Genomic DNA, 27,716 nt, shown 5'->3' on the forward strand with positions numbered 1-27,716 from the left:
AGGTGGGAGCCCATTGATCAGACATTTATGGCATATACTGTGGTTAAAGCTGGGAATACCCCTTTAATGAAATGTCAGCAAATGAAACTTATAATGCCATGAATCTATGATAACAAGTAGAGATGAGCGAACGTACTCGGATAAGCACTACTCGCTCGAGTAATTGGCTTTATCTGAGTATCGCTGTGCTCGGGGCTAAAGATTCGGGTGCCGCTGCGGCTGACAGGTGAGTCGCAGCGGGGAGCAGGGGAGAGCGGGCAGGAGAGAAGGAGAGAAAGATCTTACCTCCGTTCCTCCCCGCTCTCCTCTGCAGCTCCCCGCTCCGTGCCGGCACCCGAATCTTCAGGGACGAGCACAGCGATACTCGGATAAAGCAAATTACTCGAGCGAGTAGTGCTTATCCGAGTACGCTCGCTCATCTCTAATAACGAGGCCTGTCACAATATGAGGAGACGCAGGTTTACAGGGATTATCATACAAAGCCTACACACGGTATCCATTATAATCCGCCTCCTGCAGTTTACATCGCAACCATCTCAGACCGCCATTCTGCCAGCGCACGGCGCCCCTCGCAGTCCAGTGCAGCTACTGTAGCAACGAGTCAATCACTGCTTCTGGCTTTGCTGAACGCTTCCTACAGGGAAGGAATGGGGAGATACTGCAATTAATACCGCTGAAATCTGATACAAGCAATATAATTAGATTGATATTACATCATGTGATAGACTTGTCATTATGCTCTAGTATCATTTTAGGAGCACTCAATGGTGTAGCCTCTGGTTTGGGGCTCATAGCGGCAGGAAATCAGATCACCGCAGAATAGATAATACAGCACTTACCAATCGGTAACAGCCAGACCAAGAGCTCATCTTTACGGATGTAAATATGTACTGTTATGCACTTATTCTTTACACACGTAATATGGAGTGACTAGAACCCACTGACTTTAATCGATTCAATTGCATTTTTCACACAATTTTCGGTAAAATGGAAAACCACAGCATGGCCCATTTTGGTCAGTATTATGGACCGAAATAGGCCATAGAAGTAAGTGGGACTGCACAAATACGCAGTGAATGCGCACGGCACATATGTATTCACTGCATAGTCACACCAAAAAATCATTGGTCCCTTCTTGCATTTTTTGACCGTATGAACACACAGTGCTTCTGTGTGCAAATACACTCATAAGGAGGGCTGAACTATGCCCTGAATAGGCAAGTTTTGGTCTGTGACTATGCTTGTATAAAGGAGGACTGCTGGAGATATCCATGCACCTGCACTTGACCATCTCCAGTAGTTCCATAAAGGTGAATGGAGCGGCAGAGCGTATGCTTCAATGTTGCTTTATTCAAACTCCCCCTCACTACAGAGTGTACAGTGAGGAGGACAGGGGGACACGAAACCCCTGTTCTTGCGGTCTGTTGGATAGATGATTAAGTCAATTCTGCCGCAACACATTTAAGGTGGACCTGTCAGATGGAATAAGGGTACAAGGGCACTGCCACTGCAGTATAGCACTGTGGTATAGGATAAGGACACACTACTGTAAAACTCATTATAATCTCAGTAATCAAGATATCACATGCCTAGATGGGAGATTGGAGTGCTCCGCTTGGATAAATCTGTCATCAGGTGTGATTTACTGTATATTAATATCCCTGTGTCTCCTCTGTACTTGGATAACTGGGATCGAAACCAATGGTATAAATCAGTGCTTCTGAAACTGGGGGGCAGGCGTCACTGGGGACCACCGACTGTTGGCAAGGTGCAGCTATGTAGTCAGTTTTGACAGAAATGATCATATGCTAAACAGGGGACCAAAGATAAATGGAGAGAAATTTTCCATAATCGCTTAGTCTGCGCCATTAGTGAGGCTTGGGCATTATCGCCATGTTCCAGCTATGAGGCTTCAGTAAGAAAAAAAAAAGAAGATTGAAATCTCCTGGTTTAAACGAACCGATCTAATATCATCGGCTCCGTGCCTTAAGCATGGTAAGGAAGCAAACGCATACCTCCGACCTGTTTTGGGTCTTGTTTTTCCTTTTGATGTTCTAGGCCTTTCTAGCTTCATTAAGGACTGACGAAGGCTCTCCTCGGTGTAAGCCAAATATACATGGGACAAATCCACTTCAAAAGGCTGAGGGAACATTAAGCAAACTAATTTCAGTCACCTCTAAGGAGGAGGTCTATGTAAGATATACACAGACAGACACAATTAATCCACTAGCAACAGGTCAACAATAAACAGTTTTCAGAAGTTTGGTATTTTGTTTTCTTTCTTCGCTCTACCGGAATGCATTATCATCCCCCCCCCCCCCAACCCTTGCACCTCCTGTACCAGCCCCAACCCCTTTGTGTCAAACCCAATGTACTTCACATTGTAATTGCTGTATTGTTTTGCATTTATCCATGCCTGAAAGCGCTGCGGAATAAGATGGCGCTATACAAATAAAGATTATTATTATCTTATCTTAGGTTTCCTTTACATGATTGTGGAGTTCCTATAAGAAAGTGTCTGCCTTCAGAAAATGTATAGGCATGGAGACAGAATACTATTTGTTTTTATTTCAAAACTCAGGTTTTGTGTATGTCCTGGCCGCAAAACAAAATTAAAGTAGATAATCTGCCACAATGTTCATTGGCTGAACTAATGATAAGTTAAAAAGGAATTAAAACAATGTATTTCCGCCCAACATCATGGTGTAAGAGATGGAAATATACTGGTTCCAGTTTGGTAAGACAGCCGTAATGAAAACCAGTGCGGAGCTGTACATAGATGTGCTGTGTGCTGGAAGACTTCGGTCATACCGTGGATCCTTCATCTAATGAGGTTTTTATCTCCTGATCATGAGCCCCATAATACACCGCTGGCACGGTTTTATTTCTCCTGTTTTGTCTAGAGCCTGCTGCCCCTACACTACCATAGAGCAGCTTCTACGCTCACCCACTGTCACGTTCCCTTGTAGATTGTAAGCCCCCAGTAACAGCACACTGATGTACTCATGTGTATTCTTGTATTTATTGTTATGTACTGAAAATGTTTTTAAATGTCTATTGAAATGTTCCCAGCAAGAGAAACCAAGTGATCGTGTAGATGTGACACCTTTTTAAGTCTACAAGATTACTTGGTTTCTCTTACAGAGAACAATCACATTTTGCGTCACTGGCTAACACGGTACCAAACCTTTTTCATCGTACAGTGGTACCTTGGGTTGCGAGTGCCTCAGCTTGCGAGCTTCTTGACTTGCGAGCAGGCTCTCTCCCGAATTTTTGCTCTGATTTAACTTGGGTTACGAGTCTGCTTCGCATTCCACGCAGGAAGTTCCCTCATCACTGAACACTGTCACAGTGCTCAGTGACAAGGGGACTCCCTGCGGGGAGTAAGGAATTCCCTGCCACAGCTGTGACAGAGGATCGTGAAGCTCTCCTATTGATTTCAATGGGGCTGCCGCTGTCGGCAGCCTCATTGACGGCAATAGGATGCCGGCACCCCCTCAGTGGTCTTAATATAAGCCCTTCCTTGAAAATCATCCCTAGCTGTAGTAAAAAAAAAAATATATATATATATATATATATTGTGAGGGATTAGCGTTTAGGATCGGTAGCAACCTGGGCATAAGCAGTCAGAGACAGTGACACTTGCGATAAAGTCTTTAGTCCAGGCGTGGCCTGGGTTTATTTCCAAGCAAACAAAGCAAAATACAGGCCTTTACATCAGGCAAACATAAAGTAAATCCTGCTCGTCCGAGCACTTACTAAACATGTAGCGTTCCTGTCTACACACTGGTAATCAAAATAGCTCCTGCACACAGCCAGCCAGGACTCTCAGACCTGCAGAGGTCTCAGCTCTCCTCCTGGCCCTGTAGGCCCAGGCTTTATATGGCCTGGTACCAGCCCCACCTGGTACGTGGGAGTGACCATCCCACCCTTCACTTTGGTCACTCCAGGAAAAGCCGGCCCGGATTATGTGGCTTGGAGCCACTTACATACTACAACGTGTTAGTGGCTTAATGCTACTAACACTATACTGCCGGCTTCCTCCACCGAGCCCAGGCTGCTCGGTGGCACGCATCTGCCCAAGCGCTCCCCAAGGCAGCATAGGAGAGCATCCTAGGAGACACATACCTGCCCTCCAGCACCTTGCCAGTCACCGTCTCACATACCCTCCCCCTCTGTTCGAGCCTGTGGGGTCGGACACCTTTCGCCGTCATGCAATGCGTCCTTGATAGGGCATCGGCATTGCCCTGTAGGTTTCCGGCCCTGTGCTCTACCGAAAAGCTAAAATTTTGAAGGGTCAGGAACCATCTAGTGACTCTGGCATTTCTTTCTTTCGCCTGTGACATCCAGGTTAAGGGGGAGTGGTCTGTGATCAGCCTGAAGTGCCGACCTAGCAGGTAGTATTTTAGGGATTCCAGAGCCCACTTGATGGCTAGGCACTCCCGCTCAACGATACTGTAATTTTTTTCCGGTGGCGTGAGCTTCCTGCTCAGATATATCACGGGATGTTCCTCTCCCTCTACTTCCTGGGACAGAACTGCTCCCAGTCCCACATTGGACGCGTCTGTTTGGACAATAAATTCTCTTTTGAAATTGGGTGTGACTAACACTAGACGTCTACAGAGGGCCCGTTTTAACTATTGGAACGCCTTTTCTGCGTCAGGGTTCCACTTGAACATGACTGACTTACTGTTCTTGGTCAAGTCTGTTAGGGGCGCTGCTATGCTAGCAAAGTTTTGCATGAACCGCCTATAGTACCCTACAATGCCTAAAAAGGCTCTCACCTGCTTTTTAGTTGTGGGTTGTAGCCAGTTCTGAACGGCTTCCACTTTATTGACCTGGGGTTTTATAATACCCCTACCTATTATATACCCCAGGTATCGTGCTTCTTCAAGACCCAGGGCGCACTTCTTTGGGTTTGCTGTGAGCCCTGCTTTTCTAAGGGAGTTCAGTACTGCCTGTACCTTGGGTAGATGGCTGTCCCAGTCTTCGTAAAAGATGATGATATCATCTAAATATGCTGACGCATATTGACGATGGGGTTTGAGTATGATATCCATCAATCTTTGGAAGGTTGCTGGGGCTCCATGCAAACCGAAGGGTAGGCAGATGTACTGAAACAACCCTTCTGGTGTGGCAAACGCAGTCTTTTCTTTCGCGCTCTCTGTAAGGGGAACCTGCCAGTAGCCTTTAGTAAGGTCGAGAGTGGAAAAGTACCTGGCATGACCCAGTCTCTCAATTAACTCGTCCACTCTCGGCATTGGGTATGCGTCAAATTTTGACACGTCATTTAGCTTCCGGAAGTCGTTACAGAAGCGCAGAGAGCCATCAGGTTTTGGTATCAGCACGATAGGGCTGGACCATTCGCTTTTCGACTCCTCAATTACTCCGAGGTCTAACATTTTCTTGACCTCCTCTGGGATGGCTCGTCTGCGGGCTTCTGGAACCCTTTACGGTTTCAACTGAACCTTTACCCCTGGTTCAGTTATAATGTCGTGTTTTATGACACCAGTACGCCCTGGTATATCGGAGAACACATCTGAATTACGTTGTATAAATTCCCTCGACTCTTGTTGTTGGGATTTGGACAGGGACCCTGATACACACACCTCTGGGACCGCACCATGGGGGGTGCTCACTGCAGTCAGGGCTTCTCTGTCCTTCCATGGCTTAATTAGGTTTACATGGTACAACTGTTCTGGTTTCCGCCTACCTGGCTGGTATACCTTATAATTTACCTCTCCGACTTTCTCAATTATTTCATAGGGCCCTTGCCATTTTGCTAGGAATTTACTTTCTAGGGTGGGCACCAACACTAGTACCCGATCCCCAGGGTTGAAGGTTCTCACCTTGGCGGACCGGTTATATACCCGGCTTTGGGCTTCTTGAGCCTGCTGTAAATGTTCTCTAACAATGGGCATGACCGCCGCAATTCGATCTTGCATGAGGGAGATGTGTTCAATAACACTCCTGTAGGGGGTGGACTCGTGCTACCAGGTCTCCTTAGCTACATCAAGGAGCCCTCGGGGATGTCTACCATAAACTAATTCAAAGGGAGAGAACCCAGTGGAGGATTGTGGGACTTCACGGATTGAGAACGTTAAGTATGGCAGCAGACAGTTCCAGTCCTTCCCATCCTTATTGACTACCTTTTTTAGCATGCTTTTTAGGGTCTTATTAAATCTCTCAACCATACCATCCGTCTGTGGGTGGTACACAGATGTCCGTAAGTGCTTAATATTCAGCAGCTTACACAATTCCTTCATGACCTTTGACATAAAGGGGGTTCCTTGGTCCGTCAGGATCTCTTTTGGTATGCCCGTGCGGGAGAACATGTGAAGTAGTTCCTTTGCAATACCCTTGGATGACGTATTGCGTAAAGGAACGGCTTCAGGGTAACGGGTGGCATAGTCTACAACCACTAATATATGTTGGTGACCCCGGGCAGACTTTACCAAGGGCCCAACTAGGTCTATAGCGATCCGCTCAAACGGCACCTCTATGATGGGCAAGGGCACTAAGGGGCTCCGGTAATGGGGCATAGGAGCTGTTATTTGACACTCCGGGCACGACTCACAGTAACGTTTTACATCGCCATGTACCCCCGGCCAGAAAAAAAACGCTGAAGGATGCGTTCCCTTGTCTTTTCGCTCCCGAGATGACCTCCCAGCACATGTTTGTGCGCCAGGTCTAAGACCATCCTACGATAAGACTGAGGTACCACCAGCTGTTCCACAACCTCCCCACGGACCTTGTCAACCTGATACAACAATTCTTGGTTGACTGCAAGGTGTGGAAACACAGTATCAGCCCCTGGGAATTGAGGCTCCCCATTTATCACTTTAACATTTTCCCTAGCTTTTACTAAGGTGGGGTCTCGGAGCTGCTCAGTTCCGAAATTGGCACGTGAGACCTCTAAGTCAGGCATAGCAACTACTTCATCCTGTACCTCCGTCTCACCCGCCAATACTGTTAAGGGAAAGTTATCCCCATTCTCTTGGGTCACCCCTACTGCTGGAACCGTACCCTCCGGGTCAAACGGTTCTGGACACACATCATGCACATTTGCATTATCATGAACCTTATTTGCAGACGACCCTCGGTGTCGCCACAAGTCCCAAAATAGGGGAAAGTCTCTCCCGAGGATCACGGTGTGCATTAAGGATTTCACGACGCCCACCTCATGGGTGGCAAGTTCACACGGAGTATTAAGTCTTACAAGGGCAATAGGATACTCCTTGGTGTCCCCATGCACATAAACAACCCCCATGCGACGGCTGGTGAAGGTTGTGGGATCGACCAGGCTGGAGTGCACCAGCGTAACCAAGCTCCCTGAGTCCAGTAGAGCTGTCACCACAAAGTCATTCACCTTTAGGTGACATAATGGTCGATCAGTCTCTGACGCAGTCTCTGCAGAACACACGGGCCGTGCGAACATCGACCTCCGCCGGGCAGAGTCACAGTCCATGGGTTTCACGGTAAGTGGACAGTTGGCGGCAATATGCCCGGGCTCACGACAGCGCCAACATAGTATGGGGCCTCGGTCCCCTTGGGGTTCTACCTGGGACCGGACTGTCCAGTTGGGACTCCTCTTCTGTCCCACATGATCCCCCCTCTGAGCCGCCTCCCTTTGGGACATTTTTGACACCCCTTACATACGGAACAGTCTTACCAGGTGCTCCGGCCGACTTGCTGTTCCCGGGGTTGGAACGTCGAGGAAGCACGGCTTGCACTGAGTCCTCCGTGGCTTTATACCTCTCGACGAGGCTCACGAGTTGGGCCACGTCCGGGGGACCTCCTTGTCCCACCCAACGCTGGATTGCGGGGGGCAGCGATCATATAAACTTATCCAGAACCACTTTCTGTACGATCTCTGCCGGGGATGACTCCTCCAGCTGCAGCCACTTTCTCACCAGGTGGAACAGGTCGTACATCTGGGAGCGAGCTGGCAGGTGGTCAGCAAAAGTCCAGGCATGTACGCGTCGGGCCCGCACATGGGTGTCCATGCCCAAGCGTGCCAGGATCTCACCTTTGAGCTTAACATAGTCCTTGGCATCCTGCTCACCGACGTCAAAATAGGCCTTTTGGGGTTCTCCCGTCAGGAAAGGCGCTACTACTTCAGCCCAATGAGGCGCCGGTAACTTCTCCTTCTCGGCCACTCTCTCAAAGACCGCGAGATAGGCCTCGATGTCATCGGTGGGTGTCATCTTTTGTAAGGCCGCCTGTACCGCGGTACGGGTGGTGGGGAGCGAACCAGCCGATCTCTGCACACTTTGTGCCACCGCCAGGAGTTGCTCTTTCAGCTGTTGGTTAACCAGCTGTTGCTCCTGCAAGGCTAACCGATTGGCTTCCGCCAGGAGAGCATTAGTCTCGGCCTGAGCTCTCATGGCCTCCTCATGGGCCTTTTGCTGGCTCGCCGTCACTTGTTTCTGCTGAGCAAACGCTTGCTGTTGCTGAGCAAACGCTTGTTGTTGTTGCACGGTAACTTGCACCAGCTGCTTTATCAGTTCTTCCATCTTGGCAGTGTCTAGTTGCTGTGCCGTTGCAGCTTTCACCCAGGACATAGGGGTTACAGCACTCTTCAGTCACTCTCTCTTGGGCGGTTGCCCTTAGCAACGGTTCTCCAGCTGCTGCAGCAAAATGTCCATTAATTGGTGTATGTCTCTTTAAGACCGCTGCCCGCATCCAAACACCATATGTGAGGCATTAGCGTTTAGGATCGGTAGCAACCTGGGCATAAGCAGTCAGAGACGGGTGACACTTGCGATAAAGTCTTTAGTCCAGGCGTGGCCTGGGTTTATTTCCAAGCAAACAAAGCAAAATACAGGCCTTTACATCAGGCAAACATAAAGTAAATCCTGCTCGTCCGAGCACTTACTAAACATGTAGCGTTCCTGTCTACACACTGGTAATCAAAATAGCTCCTGCACACAGCCAGCCAGGACTCTCAGACCTGCAGAGGTCTCAGCTCTCCTCCTGGCCCTGTAGGCCCAGGCTTTTTATGGCCTGGTACCAGCCCCACCTGGTACGTGGGAGTGACCATCCCACCCTTCACTTTGGTCACTCCAGGAAAAGCCGGCCCGGATTATGTGGCTTGGAGCCACTTACATACTACAACGTGTTAGTGGCTTAATGCTACTAACACTATACTGCCGGCTTCCTCCACCGAGCCCAGGCTGCTCGGTGGCACGCATCTGCCCAAGCGCTCCCCAAGGCAGCATAGGAGAGCATCCTAGGCGACACATACCTGCCCTCCAGCACCTTGCCAGTCACCGTCTCACAATATATATATATATACTCACCTCTCCGCCACTGTTGGAATTCAATGAATGGCCGAGCGCTGCCTGCGATTGGCTGAGCGTTGTGACTAATCACAGGCAGCACTCAGCTGTCATCTATTAAATGGCTAAGCGCTGCTTGTGGTTATATTTTAAATCCTCGCCTGATGAAAGAACTTCAGAGCAGTGCAGGAAGAAGACGTGGCTACACACAGCTGAGCCATGGCAGTGGTGGAGAGGCGAGTATATATATCTTTTATTTTTTACAGATGCTATGGATGATTTTTCAGGGAAGGGCTTATATTTAAAGCCCTTCCCCGAAAATCACTGCAGTGCTTGCCGGCAGCACTTTACATTCAATGGGGCCACCGGCAACCCCATTGAAAGGAATGGCAAAACGGATTAATGCCGTTTGCATTCATTTCAATGGGGAAACTAGTTTTGACATACGAGTGTTTTGGGTTCAGAGCTTTGCCACAGAACGAATTAAACTGTTAACCCAAGGCACCACTATACCTAAATGTCTAGTGTCCTGGAATAAGTGGCACTTCTAGAAATAATGTTTTATTTACCTATTTTATGATGAATTGCTCATGGATTTAACTTCATTTTATTTAATAAGATTTATTTTGCTGTTGCAGGCATTAGTACTTTAACCCACATACGATGAAGACCCCCGTGTATAGTGTATTTGGGGCCGTGTGCTGTTAATCCATGTACGTTAATCCATGTACTGTGCATGGCTTCATTATACCTTATATACTATTATAGATTATAAGACATGTCAATTAATGTTTTTTTCACACAGAACAATGGTCCGTGTGAAGAACTTGTCCCGCATCCTATTCCTGTCTGTTTTATGGATGAGAAATAGGACATGCCAATGCGTGCCAATGTGCTGCGTCCATGTAAATCGGACAGCATGTGGACTAGTGCCCGTGTGCTGCCCGATGCGAGTTGTGCACAAACCTCTCGGTCACAACTCCCATTCATAGCTCATGTTCACCTAGCCATAGTTACATTTTTGATTTAGGTGTGATTTTCTGTCATAGTGTATATGTATCTCCCTCAACTTTAGATTCAGCCTCTATACATGGGCGATAATCAGCAAGGTGCAGAAATGTTTAATGAACGCACAAAAGCAGATAAGAGCTGGGGTAAAACAATCAAAAGTTAGTGGCTAGGGTTAAATAAACTATAAAGTTATGGACTTGCAGGAATTGGGACGCTAAGACCAGGAGTGTCACTGTCATCTTACTCATCATTCTCCCACTGTCCACCGTAGGTCCTCTGTTCATTGTCCCGCAGACTATTTATGTGTGCATTATGCGTACATGTGGAAGTATTCTGTGACGGCTTTGCGGATGGACAGAGGGGGTACAGCAAGATAGATAAGTATGTGAATGGCACCTTCAGACTCAGCGCCCAAGATCCTATGAGCCCATAACTTTAGCTTATGGAGCTTATAAGAGCTGATAAATATCTGAGGACCTGACGCCCATGCAAAACGATTGTTTAAGTTCATTCTATTTACTTCTTACTACAGGACACAGGTTAGCATGGAACGTATGGTGTGTTCCCTTCCCATTTACACATCACTGGTACCACTGGAACACTGATCTCAGCGATCTGTATACACATGCATGCAGAAGACGCAGGTCACATCTTTGTATACCCCAAGACTCCTCCGCACAGGGAACACGCGATGTCATAAAATACATAGGACGGGGGGCGTGGCCTGACGGAGCCGATGGCAGCCGTGTTCTGAGGAGCTCCGCTCTCAAGCCCAGCCAAAAGCGTTCAAAAGCCTGCCCAGGGCATAAAAAAACAGCTGAACAAGAAAGATAAACTTACCCTCAGCTGATGGCGTCCCGCAGGAGGACCGGGAGGTCCGGACCGAAGCGCCTCACCGACTTTTATCCGGCACGCGGCGCAGAAGAAGGGAAAATGGCGGAGCCAGCCTCTAACAGCGCCGGAGGAGAGGAGGGAAAACGAGCAGAGGGAAGACAAAACGGTAAGCAGAAGCAGCTTGCTGCCAGCCCCATTACACCCAGCTCCATCAGATAGCTCCACACAAGCTGACACTGCCGAAACAGCTACTTCAGAGGGGAGAGAGAGCCCGGAGCTCCAGGGAGATGCAGAGGGGGGGGGGGGAGGAGGGGGAGAGCAGGCGCCATCTTCTCCCCCTGAAACGTCCAAACTAAGCAAAGAAAAAAGAGCCATAAGCTCTCCCAGTAAGAGCCCAGATAAAAGACGCCCTAGGAAAGACCCATCACACAAGTGTATAAATATTTCAGCAGAAGATAATCAAGGGAGAGAGGACGCCATGGATCCACTACTCAATATAGAGTGCTCTGATCAGATGGCATCACAGAGTTTTATAAAAGATCTGGTGATTGCTCTAAAAAGTTCAATCAAAAGTGACCTTGCAGATATCAACAATAAAATAGATAGAAATCTTAACGAATTAGAAGAGAGAGTCGACCACTTAGAGAACAAAACTGGAGAAATAACCAACTCACATAACGAGCTTATCGACGCTCATTATAAACTAGAAGAGGAAGTAATGCACCTAAAAAACAAAATGGCCGACCTAGAAGACCGAAGTCGGCGCAACAACATAAAAATTAGAGGCATAACAGAAACGGTGAAACCGGAGGAATTAAATGACTTCGTGCAAGAACTAATTATAACTCTCCTCCCCAACTCCAAAAAAGAAGAACGCATCCTAGATAGAATACATAAGCTCCCGAAGCCCAAAAACATCCCCGAAAATGTCCCAAGGGATGTTATTGCTAGAGTGCACTTTTTTCATACAAAAGAAAACTTGATGAGGGCAACAAGAACCACAAGAGACCTCCCCCCCCCCTTACAACAACATAAAAAATTTTGCTGATTTCTCTCAGACCACAATGTTGGCTAGGAAAAAATTCTCAAGTATAACAAGAGCGTTGAGAGAGAATAACTTAACATACAGATGGGGTTTCCTCACTAAATTACACATTAATAAAGATGGGAAGATTATAACAGCTTTAACATATGAAGAAGGTCTGCACCTTCTGAAAGGTTGGAACCTCCCGGAGCCCCAAGAACGCCAACAACCACATATTACTAAAGAGTGGTCACGAAAAGAGAACAATAAACCAAACAAAGGCAAAACATCATATCGCTGAAACATTAAATAAAGGAAGACTAAGACCTGCATCATAACCCTGGGCACCATAAGCATGAGTAAGCTTGGGCACAGGCAGAACTTTACACCCCCAAACAAGACCTTCCTAGGGTCTAGAACCCAATGAAGGATAGGTCCTTATATGTTAAACTCTATTCACGACTTAAGTTTACTACACCCGCAAAGTTTTTCTATCCCCTGACTCATATTTCCTGCAAGACTTCTACACATTCCTATACCAAGAAATGACTTTCGTACAGATCTCCAATGTTTTATATCCACAATTTCGGAACAACCGTATCCTAGGAACTCCTAGGCCACACCCAGAGACCCAACTCAACTCTACTGCACCAAATCAAATTCCAAGATGGGAATAAAAATAATATCTCTGAACTCAAGAGGACTTAATTCACCCTTTAAGAGGCCCTGCCTATGGAGAGAGGCTACCACATCTCAAGCGGACATCCTCTGTGTTCAAGAAACACACCTAAAGGCCCCCAACCACCCAAAAGTAGCTCATCCTAAGTTTTCCAGATGCTTTTTGGCCAACGCAACCAAGAAAAGAGCCGGTGTCATGATTGCCATTAAGGACTCGGTGGAGTTTCAACTACTCGGAGAATTCAAGGATCCTGAAGGAAGATACTTAATTCTAATTTGTAAACTTGAAGGATTCCTCGTCACCCTGGCCAACATATATGCTCCAAATGCACAACAAATTAGATTCTTGAACAGAGGAAAATCAGGAAGGTCCAGAAGGGCTCGTTGTTGTTATGTGGCGACTTTAATGCAATTAATGACAAATATCTTGATTCCAGTCACCCACGTAGAAACAGGGGAACATGTTCAGCATCCTGGATCCAGGATAATGAGTTATTTGACGTCTTCAGAGTGCTGAATGTTAACTCCAAAGAGTTCCCATTTCACTCTTTCAGACACAGCTCATCATCAAGAATTGATATGTTTTTGGGGGATTTCCACACTCTAAACAAAACCCTAGAGGCTAAGATAGGGGTAACAACTTGGTCTGATCACGCCCCGATTTCAATGAAATTGAAATTGGGCCCCACAGTGAACGTGTCCAACACATGGAGAAATAACACATTCTTAATGAAGGTCCCAAAATTTCAACATAAAATCAAGGAGGCTATAGAAGAATACTACCTCCATAATGATAGCCCTGAAGTATGCCGCTTCACACTGTGGAACGCACATAATTCCGTAATTAGAGGAGTTATGATTCAGCAGGGGTCCATCTATAAAAAAGAAAAAAATTCCCTTCTAAAAAGAGCTATGGAGGAACTAAAAAATCTAGAGAGCGATGCCAGCTCCAATTCCTCCCCCGTAAATAGCAAACTTATAAGAGAAGCCAGAATTAAAGTTCGCAACATTCTGATAGACGAACACGAAAAAAACATAAAACTGTTGAAAACCACTTACTATACGGAGGCCAATAAAAACACAAAATGGATGGCTAACAAAATCAAAAAAAAAAGAATCAAAACTAAAATCCCTTTCGTGATAGATCAGAACTCAAAAAATAAGATTCTCCACCCCAAAGATATATCAGAGGAGTTTAGAAAGTTTTATGAGGAATTATACAATCTTAACCAGAACCCGAATGTTCACCCGCCTTCAGAAGAATCTATAGAATCATTCCTCTCAGCCTTACAACTACCAAAATTAAATGAGGATCAACTCAAAAAATTAAACGCTAACATCACTCAACAAGAAATCCATCAGGGCATAGATAAAACCAAAAAAGACAAGGCCCCAGGCCCTGACGGGTTCTCGAATGAATATTTTAAAATATACAAAGAGCTACTAATTCCCCACATGGCAGACATATATAATAAAGCAATGCAAACAGGCTCCCTCCCAGCTGAAATGTTACAGGCCACTATAGTAACTATCCCAAAACCAGGTAAAGACCCATCAACCCCCGCTAACTTTCGGCCTATATCACTTCTTAATAACGACACCAAGATATATGCAAAAATTCTATCCTTGAGAATGCTGGAGGTCACGCCTGATCTTATACACAGTGACCAAGCAGGGTTTGTCAAGGGAAGGCAGGCGTCGGACGCCACACGCTGCTTGATTGACATAGTGGGAGAGGCGAAGAGCTCACGGATGCCTTCTCTGCTCCTTACTCTGGACGCAGAGAAGGCTTTCGACAGATTGCATTGGGGGTATGCCTTCTCGACTCTGGGAAAATTCGGGTTTAAAGGAAACATACTATCAGCCATTCAAGCACTCTATAAATCCCCATCAGCGAGAGTTCTTACTAACGGGGTCCTGTCGGACCCGTTCCCGATAACGAACGGGACTAGACAGGGATGCCCCCTGTCATCCACACTGTTCATTTTAATAATCGAACCGCTAGCGGAAGCTATCAGACTGAACGACAAAATAAGGGGGATACCCCTAGCAGGCAGAGATCAAAAAATAGGACTGTTCGCTGACGATATTGTGCTGATGCTTTCCTCCCCGCTAAGCTCACTTAGAGAGGCGTACAGCCTATTGGAGATCTTTGGAACAATGTCATACTATAAAGTTAACCCATCTAAGTCTAAAATCCTCCCTATCAACTTACACTCTAAGCTAAAAAAAAATAATTAAGGACGAATTTACTTTTGAGTGGGACCCCGGGGGCATCCAGTACCTGGGAACAACAATCAACCTTCCCATAATAGACACGTTAGACAATAACATAGCACAACTCATACAGAAAATCCACCAAGACCTGAGCAACTTTAGTAAAATAGAATTAACCTGGATGGGTAGAATAGTGGTCTATAAAATGATGATTCTACCCAAGATACTATATATATTTAGGACAATCCCATTAAGATGCAATCCCAAATTAGTAAAAGACTTACAAAAACAACTAATGTCCTTTGTATGGGCAAACAAAAAACCCAGAGTGGCAGCAACCATACTTTATACCCCTAAAAGGAAAGGAGGTTTGGGGGTCCCCAATATTGCGGCATACTATGAAGCAAACATCATCCTACAAACAAGACCTTGGAGAACGTCCCAAGTAGGAACTAGTTGGTTATCTATAGAACAAAACAGCCTAGAAGGGGGTACTTTAAGAGACCTACTACTGATTACATCCCTGAATTGGAAAACTAAACCAATAAAAAACCCAATAATAAAAAACACACTGGAAGTGTGGAAGCACCTTCTCCAGATCACGAGGTACTTCCTCCCCAGAACACACATTCCCCTCCCGTTGGATAGTATGGAATTCGAACCTAACACCATTAATACAAAACCCTGGAGGGAAAAAGGGATCAGAATGATCTCAGACTTAGCGGATGGAAAAAATATAAAACCCTTCCATCAACTCCAGAAGGATTATGACCTCCGAAGCGGAGATTTCCTCCTCTACTCACAAATCCCTGCCAAAGATCCTAATTAACTTTATCTTTAACCCATCCTCTCATAAGGTCCCTCTAAAAGATATTTATTAAATGTTCTGTGGAGAATCTAATTCCCAACCAAACCAGAAGAAAATAGCGCATACCCTAAACTGGGAAAAAGAAATAGGAAGAAAGTACTCAAAAGAACAATGGACCCACTCATAGAAGTGGGCAAACAAAGCAACCTTATGCGCTACATTAATAGAAGTACATTATAAACTAACCACTCGTTGGTATAGATCCCCAGTAAGAATATTAGACTTCTTCCTCACCTCCTCAGACCAATGCTGGAGACGATGTGGACAGAGAGGCTCCTTATTGCACATATTTTGGGGCTGCCCTAAAATCAATGAGGTGTGGAGAGAACTTCTACACCTCATAAAAATATTGACGGGGATCAAGATCGCCCCGGAGCCGGACTTAGCTTTACTACTGCTAGGAATAGAAGATATACCCATAAAGTCAAGAAATCTCATTGCCCACTGTTTAATGGCCTATAAGCTCTTGATAGTAAGAAATTGGAAATCCCACACCATACCCTCCCTAGCCAACCTCACACAACTGATGTCAGACCATATGTCTATGGAAAAAATCCACGCTATAAGAGGAAACAAAATCTCCAACTTTACGGAGACATGGGACACCTGGATAAAATATTTTTACCCACAACAACCCCTACTTAATTTACACCCATGAACCCTCTCAGCCCTACGAAATATCTGGGTAAAGGCCAAACAACCCCCTCTAAGAAAATAAATAGGAAACTATAAATATGACTAAAATCGAGAACTGTGTGGAAGGAAACAATTCAATAATAAGTTAAGCATGGAAATCCTTTTCTTCCCCTCCCCTCTCCTACCTCTTCCCCCCCCCCCGCCCCCCATGTTCCCAACTACCCCACATCTATGTTTTGTTTAAGAATAAAAGTAATCCTTGTTGTATAAAGAAGTTGGGCATAGCAGCACATATAATGTTATAAGAAATGTACTATTTTATTTCCTTAAAAGCCTATCAATCATTGTATAGACTGTAAGTTACTGCATGACTACGAATGTTAAGCCTAATTACTCTTTAATAAAAACGATTGAACATTAATAAAATACATAGGACACGTTACTCTACTATGGTAGGATGCATCTTACGTCTTTTTCTTTCTTGTCCGGTACCGGAGTCTGCTTCCTCATATTGTTTCCAGTGTATGCAATGCATTTCTTACAAAGATACAAATATACATGTTAGATGTTCTTGGAGGATCAGAAGACACATTACTGTAAACTAAGGAGTCTGCTTACCAGCTGCCACTCTCCAATATCTTCATTCCAGTGGACGTAGTTTTCAATCATGTCCTGAATACAAAGAGCATTATAGATATATTTAGCATGAATACGTTTTGAAGGTTTTGATGGCTTTTCGTACATAAGTGGACCGATACGTATTAGATCCTCATTATAACAGTATGCAAACATAGAGGTGGGGTAAGGATGGGTCTGCAATAGCTTCCTAAGGAAAACCCTCTTAATAAATTGTTTGAAAAGTCGATTCATCAATGTTATTTCCTCCGATCCAAGAGCAGAGATGTAGATGTATACAGTTTAATAATAATAATCATTTACATCCTTCCTCACTATTTCATGCAACGGCGGGTCTCCAGCAAAGCATTCCTGCGCTGTCTCATGGCCCTTTTAGATGGAACGATTATGGCTCCATTTCTCGCCGGATCGCAGGAATCTGAATGACAATCGTTCGGTGTAAAGACTGCCAGCAACTGAACAAGGAACGATAATTCATCCGATTATCGCTGATTATTCAATTTCTGCAGGCATAAAAATCAAACGATGATCAACCTGAGTAAACAGGCAGTCATTCATCTGTGAATGACTGCCTGTTTACTGTGAATGGAGGCGGGCGGCCAGAACGATCTCCTGCCTGCTCCGCCTCCATTCACTGAGTCACCATCACTGGGACAGCTAGAGCCCGACAATCGTCAAGTGTAAAAGAACGCCCAGCCCTACCAATTTTTCAACTCCACACAATATGACACATAAGACTAGTTGTCTTAGAACATTCCCAAATACATGTGTATATACAAAAGTACCACTGAAATTAATATCAGTGCAGTGTGAGAACCGTGCCGGAGATTGCCAGTGATGTCAATAGCCAACTAGTTTATAAACTACTTGCAGGAATGTAGGGAACACATGGGAATGTTACATTACATAAACACCCCACCCAATTATGGAAGCCCATGTGCTTATATATGAAACAAACCGCATCTGATTTTTTAGTATAAGAAGCAGCTTTGACAAAAGGGAAGGTGCAATTTACAGACAGACACATCGCACTGAACTACATCTGCGGACGAGGATGTTAGAGGTTGTCTGAGCTGTATGTTCTCTGTAAACCCTCGCTCCCCATGTACTAGAATAACAAATGGGCATATACTCCCCACTGTATCCGCTGCCGCGGCTCGGAGTCTCCCCTCTGAGGTCATATTCACAGGATTTCCCAGCCCTTCTTCGTGACGTCACAGGAGCTGCAGCCAATGAAAGAGCTCTGCAATCAAGCTGAGCTCTGTCATTGGTTGCCGCAGCCTGTGACATCCCGTAAACAGGCAGAACTGCAGGCTGTTCCGTGGCCCTTGACTTACTATCGTGCCAGGCTGCGGACACGGGTTAATATACGAGGGCTGCTGTGAAGAGTGTAAACCAGAAATGTATGCCAAGTCATCGGGCATCAGCGCTGCGGGGATACTGACAGCTCATCGCAGGGGTACCAGTGTTTGAAGGAGGGCATTACATGGCATTGTCAGCTGATCCTCACCCTTTTAATGCCACCCCATGATGAGGTGGGCTAAGGGCTCTGTAACACGGCGTATGCGCGATTGTGCGCAACGTATTTGCACTCCGACTAAAGCTTTTTTGCGCACGTATCGGCGTATTTTCCTGTACATTTTGCACACAAACACGCCCTGATTTAAATGGCGGCGTAGCCTGGTGACTTACTGATGGGTTGTTCTTCTCGCACAGTTCTGTAATGTTTTGCGCACACATTTGCGCTCCCCCATAGAAGGGCCCTTGCGGTGCACATAACACTGCTTTTTTCTGCACAAAAAAAAGAAACCGTAAACGAACCGATTGAAATTAATATGTTCTATACTCTGCGGATGCAGAACCGCGCACAAATGTGTCCGCACGAAGGAGCCCTCAGGGTTTGTTCCCATGGGTTGGAAAAACGATGGAATATTGCAGAGAGGATTCTTTCCCTTCTCTAGTGCCGCTCCTCCACGCAAACGACTTGTTTGTTGTAGCGACCAATCACAGCGCAGCTCTCTGCTCTTTAAAATTGAGCACTTTTTTATGTTTGGTTGCTACGGGCAACAGGAGTTTCTTTTAGGCAGTTTTATAAGTCCTCTTTTACCCACAACTAAACGGCCGCCATAACAGCTTCCCCGCTATTAAAGTCACGCCCAATAAGGTTTCATTAAAGGGGTTGTCCAGTTGTGAACTATTGATGGGCGTACCTCCAGGAAGGAGATAAGCGCAGAATACTACAGATGAATTTTTTTTTCTTTCTTAGACCCTCTTTAAAATGTTCATGAAAGTCAATCAGCGCGTCCCAAAAATGGTGTCAGTGAGAAACACAAAGCGTCCCGCCTCACGCTACACGGGCGGACGAGGAAAATCCTGACAATTAGAGCCCAAACAGTACTGGCCACTGAGGGGTTAAGGGTCACTGTCCCTTTAATGTAACCCCACGAGCACCGACTGCCATGAGGAGCCCGAGGAGGCAGCAGGCTGCAGCACAGAACAGGATAAGTAATGCCGGGACGACATCTCGGCCCTCACCTTGTCTCTCTGCGTCTCAATGCCAAGCTCAGGACACACGGCGACTTTCGGGTGAAGGGGAAAGCTGCAAGTAAGCGCCATCTGCTGGCAGCCTACACGCGTATACCGGTGTACAGTTTCATAAGTGCGTGGGCGCCCCCTGGTGTCGAGTATGGAGATAGCAGCAGATTGTAGTCATGACTCATTTGCACTACAGATTTGTCACATAAACCCCTGAACGTCAGCTGGGTTATTAACATGTATGAGAACTGCTGCCCTGTGTGTTGTAGGAGGTGTCAGGGGGAAGGTACAGTCCGTGATAGGAACTAGTACAAACTTGTAGAAGTTGGTTACCATAATGTCAGAGGAAAAAGAATTATAAAATAATATATATAAATATATATATAATATCAGAGTATGTAAGGATAAAAAAGACATGTCCAACCAGTTCAGCCTATTACACCCAATGTTGATCCAGAGGAAGCCAGCCCCTTCAGCCCCCTCTCAACCTCCAATGAGGTAGAAGCCAATTTTCCTCATTTTAGGGGGAAAAAATTCCTTCCCGACCCCAATCTGGCAATCAGAATTAATGGCTTAATTAATGACTTATCAATCAGAGGCGCCATTAGGGTACTGTGGGCATGAGTTGAAGTAAGTGGGCACAGAGTACCGCTCATTTGCTGTGCTTCACTATAACCAGGGCAAGCACAGGGGAATAATGGCAAGCAGCGGTTACTGCTGCCTGGCCGCAGCTTGTATGGGCACTCTTTGAGTATATGCGCAAAAAAGCCGGCCGCAGCACAACGTTTTTGCGCCGTGAACGAGGTTGGAGGAAGTAGATTTGCGCCTGTATCAGCACATAGTGCGGTACTTTTTGTGCACACAGGGCCACCTCACACAAGCGCGGCACGCCCTGTCTGTGGATTAAAAGGCGAATGAGGTCCAGATGTGTTCTTTTCCCCGCTCTTTTTGCGGGGTGTTTCATGCATCTCCTTGTGTATTTGCACACACCCCCCCCGTAGACTTCTATGGAGCCTTTGGTTCACAAATACAGCATGCTGCATTCTTTTCTGTGCGTGGGAAGTGCGCGCACAAAACATGCTCATAAGACTGAACCCACTGAAAACCCAATGATTTCCATGGGAGCCATGTCTGCAGTTACCTGTGCCGGTCACTACACAGAGGTCGGCCCAGAACACCATCCTGGTCCCCTCCAGAAATGTCATACATGTCTGTCCTATGTAGATGCACTGTGCAAAGCCTGTCCTGTCACATCCAGTGTGTGTGCTGCACAGCTGCAGCGCTTAATAGGTTAACAGTAATAAAACCATTGCCTGCATGTAGATGTATCAGTTCGTCATGTCATGTGGTGTGTGAGAAGGAAAATGGGAGTGCTTGAGAGCCGGAAAAGAGTCCACCTTGTGAGAGGAGACCATATAGATGGCTGCTGTTTATGGTATAGGTAGGTGCGTTCTCAGTTTATATACGTTATCATGAGAGCTATCTATAGGTGCTATAAGGCCACTCCCACACAGGCGCTTGTTACAGCGTTTTAGCGGGTGTTTGAAACGCTGTACTGAGTCTCCATTGATATCAATGGGGCTTCATAGCGGTATGTTCTATTTCAGTGCGTTGCAGCGCCTTTTAGCGCACCACATCACCCATTGCAATGATGGGGTGCGGTAAAAACGCTGTCAACCACGTTTACCAGCGCCGTTCTAAAACGCTGTGAAATGCCTGCGTGAGACTGGCCTGAGGACAATGCTGCATTACTATATAAACTTTGTGCCCTGCAATGTATGTCACAAGGTGCTAATTACTGGTTTCCAGCACCTTATGGATGGCGACAAGGTTACAAAATGAAAGCTGAGTTCTGATTGGTGGCTATGGACAAGGTCAGTTTTGGTTTTAGACTGTTTTGATCAATTGAACTGCCCCAAAATGTACATTTCTTCACATTTAGGAAACATAATGGCCTGCTCTGAGAGCGCTCTAAGTGATGAACTGTTCCTGCTCAGCTCTACTACTCTCAGGCTTCTCCCCCCAGTTGGCGGATGAATCACTGACTAACATGTTACAGGAATGACACCTGGTATGAGTATTATTTTAATGCAATTAATGAAGGTTATGTTTTAAACCTGTGTTAATTAGTGAATTAGATAATTTATATATGGTGGTCCCTACTAGTGATATCTGGTGTACAGTGAAGTGTGTCTCCCTTCAGTCGGTGACATCATAGGGTTCTGTTTAGTGACATCACAGGTGGCTCATTTGTGACAGCGGTCTACATTCCATCAGATAACTCTCAGCCCACAAGACCAGCATCTTCTCACTATATGCCATGGAAGAGCTTCAAGCAGTGATCCCGGATGGCTCTGCAGGAACAGCGCCCCCTGCGTGGCACGTAAGGATCATTTCAGTGTTGTATGCTCCTCTGTACGGCCCCATTCACATCTGCGTTGGAGGCTTCGTTAGGAATCTCCGGCGCAGATCCAGCAGAAAAACCCTGATGAAATATTGAAGCTACACTGGGAAATATCAGAAGCAGGATGGCCCCCATTATAGTCAATGGGAACTGTTTGGTGCTATTTGGGGGCTGTACTGTATATTTATATATGTTATATTTATTATATGTTATATAAAAACGCACTGCCCCACGATAACGATACTGGTCCCGCACCTTCAGCCAATAGCTACATAACACTATACAGATGGACTAATAAAATATGATATTCTGGGAATACCCCTTTAAATAACACATTGGGCTCTGCTTTATCTGTCTATGTAGTGCACTACAGTGGGATTTGGCTGAGCAGGGGTTAATGTTACATTATAATGAATAAATCTATAAGAGAAATATTTGGGTTGGTGAGTTATTGCGGGTTACTGGATGGCGGCAGGATGGGTGACGCTCCTGAGAATACATGGTATATACAAGCATTACATAACATGGCAGCCATGCTTGTGGCTACTTGCTCCACTGAGCTTCCTTTTACAGGGACTGTAATTCCTGAGAAATTATTGATAATCAACAAAAATATGGTGAATATTTAAGAAACCTCAGTTATCAGAACAAAAAAAGCAGGCCTGGTCGCCCATGGCAACCAATCAGAGCGCAGCTTACATTTCTGAAGCTGCTGTGGAGAAATGCAAGCTGCTCTGTGATTGGTTGCTATGGGTGACGGGGCCTGCTGTGTAAATATGTCACCTGGCAACGACAACATGATTAGATGGACTATGTATTAGCCGCATGAGGGTGGCCGTATATTCCTATCCAGGCGACAGAATGTAAGTAGTTCCCAGAAGGTGAGCGTTATAACGGGGATTTGTGTTATAATGGCCAATTTGGCAGTTAAAGTCAGATTGGACAAGATGGCTGCCGGACAGAGATAGTGGTGACCATCCTGGTTTATATATGGTTTTCTTTTAAGATAAAAGATGTTAATGTATGCGTTGTTTTTTCTAAACTACAACCCCAGTATTTAGGGAGGGGGGAGGCAAACTGGGCAGTTGCTCAGGGCCCCCACCCCAAGATGACCCCACTATAGCACTGCTGTTCGGCAGCCCAACTGTGAAAACGAGCGGAGGGCCAAGCGAACAGCAGTGATGGCGGTCATGTATTTAATGACTTTCAGGTTCCGCTGAGCCGCTGTCACCGCGCGGCAGTTTTTATTCACATGCCAGCTCCTCCTCCTGCTCTCCGTCTGTTGCTTCAGAGCAGAAAGCGGAATCGGGTATGGGGAAGCACATTGTCCGCTGGGACAGTCGCTCAGCGATACAGATTCCTGTTCCTCTATAGCGTTTTTGGAGCAGAGAAATGGAATTACATGTTTATATTTTTGCCCCATTCATTTCAATGGGTTTTATTAATAATGTTTTCTTTTGCTTCCGTTTAGTTTCCATTTCTTTTTTAGTTCAATAAGTTTGTATTGAGGCATGTAGGCAAACAATAAATCAAACAAAAGGTGCAGTACAGGCAATGATACCTTTGTAACGTGAACATGTTCATGTTGCACCCACTAACAACTCCCGCCCACACCATCGTGGAGACTGTGGCTTATCCGCCTCCATTCCAGATTTTCTTTAACAGACAGAGTCCTTCCCCACCTCAGAGTAGGGGTTCCGGAGGTGGAGATAGGAAAAGATAAAGGAAGAGAGAAAGAGCAGAAAGGAAAAAAAAAGAATTAACAGAGGGAATAGCTCTAGCGAGCTCAATGGGAGGTAGGGAAATAGGGTTGGGGGTATGACGTGGGTACTTCGGGAAGAAGTTGTGTCAGCGTCTTGTGCATTTGATTGCTTAATCTACGAGCCAACTATTGTATCTCTCTAGGGCGGTCGAATTCCATCGCAGGTTAGTCAGCCATCCTCAGCCCCCAGGGGGAGCCCGCGCTCTCCAGCGTCCATAAGGGACGCTGCAGGAAGCCTCGAGTCTGTATCAAGTTTGTCTACCGGGTGATCCACTCCCCCAGTCCGGGGGACAATCTGAAGTCCAGCCAAGGTCGCCACGTTGCGTAAAACCTTTCCACTGTTACCTCCTCCTCTGCCCTCATCTCCTCATATCTGGCCAGAGTGTTTACAGCTTCTAACCAATGGGTCTTTGTGGGTCCCGAGGTGACTCGCCAGAATCTTGGAATGATCTGCCGAGCAGCTAGTATAAAGAATCTTAGGAGGCCCTTTCTCGCCTGGGCCGTGGGTCCCTGAAACATGGATAGCAGGGCCATCTCCAGCGGCGTGAACCCCACGTTCGTTCCACACAGCCTGTTGTATAGAGCCTCCACCTCCCTCCATAGTGTCGCTACCGGAGGGCATTCCCACCAAATGTGTACCATATTCCCCCTGCTGCACAAGCACCTCCAGCGCTGGGTGGAGGATTGAGGAAACATTTTATGCATTTTTACCGGGGTTGTATACCACTGAGACAGGACCTTGTAATTGAGATCGTGTAGTTTTGAGTGCACTGTAACCTTTTGTGTTAAAGTGAAGAACTTCCGCCAAAGGTCAGCAGGAAAAGTTTTCCCCAGCTCGTCCTCCCAGGCTCTCGTGAACCTCGGGGGTTCGTCCCCCATCCCACGATCCAGCATTAGCTTATATAGCCGAGAGATTAAGTGTCCCGGGCATCGGGAGACATGCATAGCTCCTCGAAGGGAGTGAGGACCCTATATAGACCTGTCCCGGGTGTCAGGGAGTCCAGTGAGCCCCTCAGCTGCAGATATACCATCCAAGACCCCGGCGGGGCCCGAGTCCCCACGAAAAACTCCGCTAAGGGCTTGATCCCCGTGTGGCCCAACACGTCCCTCATTCGTGGAACCCGAATTGTGGGGGTTAGCAGTAAGGTTCTATTATGCTCAAAGGCTGTGAATTGTGGGTTTGCCAAGATTGGGGTAAGAGGGCCTGGGATCGAGACCAGCTCATCACGTCTAGCGAAGCCTGCCCACGCCTCAGCCAGTAGTCTCAGCAGTGGGGATACTCTGGGTGAGTCTCTAATCAGGCCTCCCGACCCAGAGTTTGGACTTGCTATGCTTGAGGAGGTCGAGGATGCACCTGGCTATATTAGCTTTGTAATACAGGGAGAAATCTGGAAGACTTAGGCCTCCTCTATCTTTGGTTCTAGTTAGCGTACTGTGCTTTAGTCGGGGTCTGCGCCCTCGCCAGACAAATTTGGTGATTAAGAAACGGATGTGAATCAGGAATTGTCTGTGCAACTGTATGGGAAAGGCTTGGCAGAGATATAGGAACCTTGGGAGTGAGACCATCTTTACCGCATTGATTCTGCCACTCCAGGACAGGAACAAGGGGTTCCAATTGTGTAGGTCTTGGCCTAGGTTCTCTAAGAATGGTTTGTAATTTAGATTAAATACGTGGGAGGGGTCAACTGGGAGCTGAATGCCCAGGTATTTTAAGGCGTTGCTTTGCCACTTGAATGGGAACTGCCCTTTCAACCTTTGCTCCTCAGTCTGAAGGACCGTGACGTTCAGTATTTCAGTCTTTTGGAGATTAATTTTAAAATTGCTTATTTTACTAAATCTATTGAATTCTTGTAGCAGGACCGGGATGCCGACGCTTGGGCAGGATAAATATATCATGAGGTCGTCAGCGAACAAGGATAATTTGTACTCCGTATGTCCTACCCTGACGCCTCTGATGGAATCGTTTCCTCTGATACCGTTAGCCAACGGTTCCATTGTTAGAATGTAAAGGGCGGGTGACAGCGGGTGACAGCGGGCACCCCTGTCTGGTTCCGTTATGAATGGGGAAGGTATTCGATAACACCCCTTTGACCCTTACTCTGGCCGTGGGGTTCTTGTATAGGGCTTTAGGCCTCATGTCCACGGGCAAAAGAAGAATTAAAATCCGCAGCAGATAGGGATGCATTGACCACCCGCGGGTAGATAAATACCCGCGGATGGTCAATAAAAGTGATTTTTTTAAAAATGGAGCATGAAAAAATCTGGACCATGCTCCATTTTCGTGCGGGTCTCCCAAAATCAGATTTTACTCACCCGCTCCGTTTCTTCTCTTCGCCGCGGCGCCATCTTCTCTCAGTCGCGGCCGGATCATTTTGCTTCGGGCCGGCGCATGCGCGGGGCACGTCACCGACGTCATCCTGCGCATCCGCTGGGCCGAAGAAAGAAGGATCCGGAGCGTGCGGGAGGTGAGTTAATTCTGATTTATTCTTATTTTCAGCGCTCATGTCCGCGGGGCAGGAGGGGCCCGCTGCAGATTCTCCATGGAGAATCCGTAGCGGGCCTGATTTTCCCCGTGGACATGAGGCCTTAATCCTCTCTCTCATACGGGGCCCTAGTCCTATGCTCCGCAGGGTGGCCTCCAAGAAGCTCCATCTCACTCTGTCGAAGGTTTTTTCTGCGTCGACAGCCATAAGACAGAGAGGGGTCTCCGCGTCACACGCCCTTGAGATCAAGGATATGGATTTGATAATATTATCCCTACCCTCCCTTCCCGGGACAAACCCCACCTGGTCCCTATGGACCAGTTTCGGGATGAGGGGTTGCAGACGGGTTGCGATTAATTTAGAGGTTATAGAGGTCGTTGTAGTAGGTACGAAATGCCTCCAAAATCTTGGAGGTCGCGTGTGCTACACCTCCTGGTATCTGTATTTTGGGGATATGATTTATGGGGGCCCTTGGATATAGCGTCCTGGATAACCACCTCCCACTTTTGTCCCCATATTCAAAGACACTTCTGCGTAATCTTTCTCTGGCCCCTAGGGATCACTGATCTAATATTTGCAGAATTTGGTGTCAAATCACTGAGATCTCTGCCTTTGTTGCGTCTGAAGGGTGACCCTTATTGAGGGATTCCTTTATGGCCATCTCACCCATTAGTCTCTGCAGCTTAGCTGATCTAGTTTTCTTGAGGCGGGCCCCGTGCGATATGAATACCCCCCTCAATACGCATTTGAGCGCTTCCCATTTAACCGGGGGGGGGGGGGGTCCGTGGTGTCATTTCTATGAGTTTCCTCGAAGTCTGCTATTGTTTTTTTGATGTCATCAACGCAGAGAGGGTCATTAAGGAGGTTCTCATTAAGTCTCCATATGTTTGAGCGTGGCCGCCTGCCCAGGTCCGACAGTTCCCCGTGACCAAAGAAAGGGTCCTATTGGTCGAGGAGGCTGTGTGAGATTAGGATGTGGTCTATGCGACTATAACTATTATGGGCCGCAGAATAGAAGCTGTAGTCACTGACACCCGGGTGTAAGATCCTCTACAGGTCCACCAAGTGCATTCTCTCTAATTCCCGTTTTAGTGCCCTTCGTGCTGTGTGTGAGATGGGGGACTTACCCACCGATGCATCCATCTCCAGGTCCATCACCAGATTAAGGTCCCCTCCCAGGATCACTTTGGATCCGGCAGCGAAGGCTTCCAGTTTTCTCAGAGTGGTTATCCCGAAAGAAACTTGACCCTGGTTGGGAAAGTAAATGTAAGCGAATGACAATATTACCCCCATTACTTCCAGTTTAACAAATACGTAACGACCCGTCGGGTCCGTCTCATGGTCCAT

At 46.6% G+C, this 27,716-nt stretch overlaps 1 protein-coding gene across 1 annotated transcript; it reads right to left on the bottom strand.

Annotated features, from left to right (window-relative positions):
• Positions 1-424: 424 nt before the first annotated feature.
• Positions 425-27,716, bottom strand: LOC136610009 (kinesin-like protein KIF3A). Its single transcript, XM_066589281.1, has 7 exons — positions 27,666-27,716; positions 27,497-27,617; positions 19,721-19,812; positions 17,168-17,221; positions 17,018-17,086; positions 2,016-2,140; positions 425-634 (listed from the first exon to the last, which is right to left on the bottom strand). Exons 1-7 carry the CDS (start codon positions 27,714-27,716, stop codon positions 586-588), a joined length of 561 nt encoding a protein of 186 aa, XP_066445378.1. The 3' UTR covers positions 425-585.

The sequence above is a fragment of the Eleutherodactylus coqui genome, chromosome 2 (genome assembly GCF_035609145.1).
Source record: "Eleutherodactylus coqui strain aEleCoq1 chromosome 2, aEleCoq1.hap1, whole genome shotgun sequence".
Taxonomy (NCBI): Eukaryota; Metazoa; Chordata; class Amphibia; order Anura; family Eleutherodactylidae; genus Eleutherodactylus; species Eleutherodactylus coqui.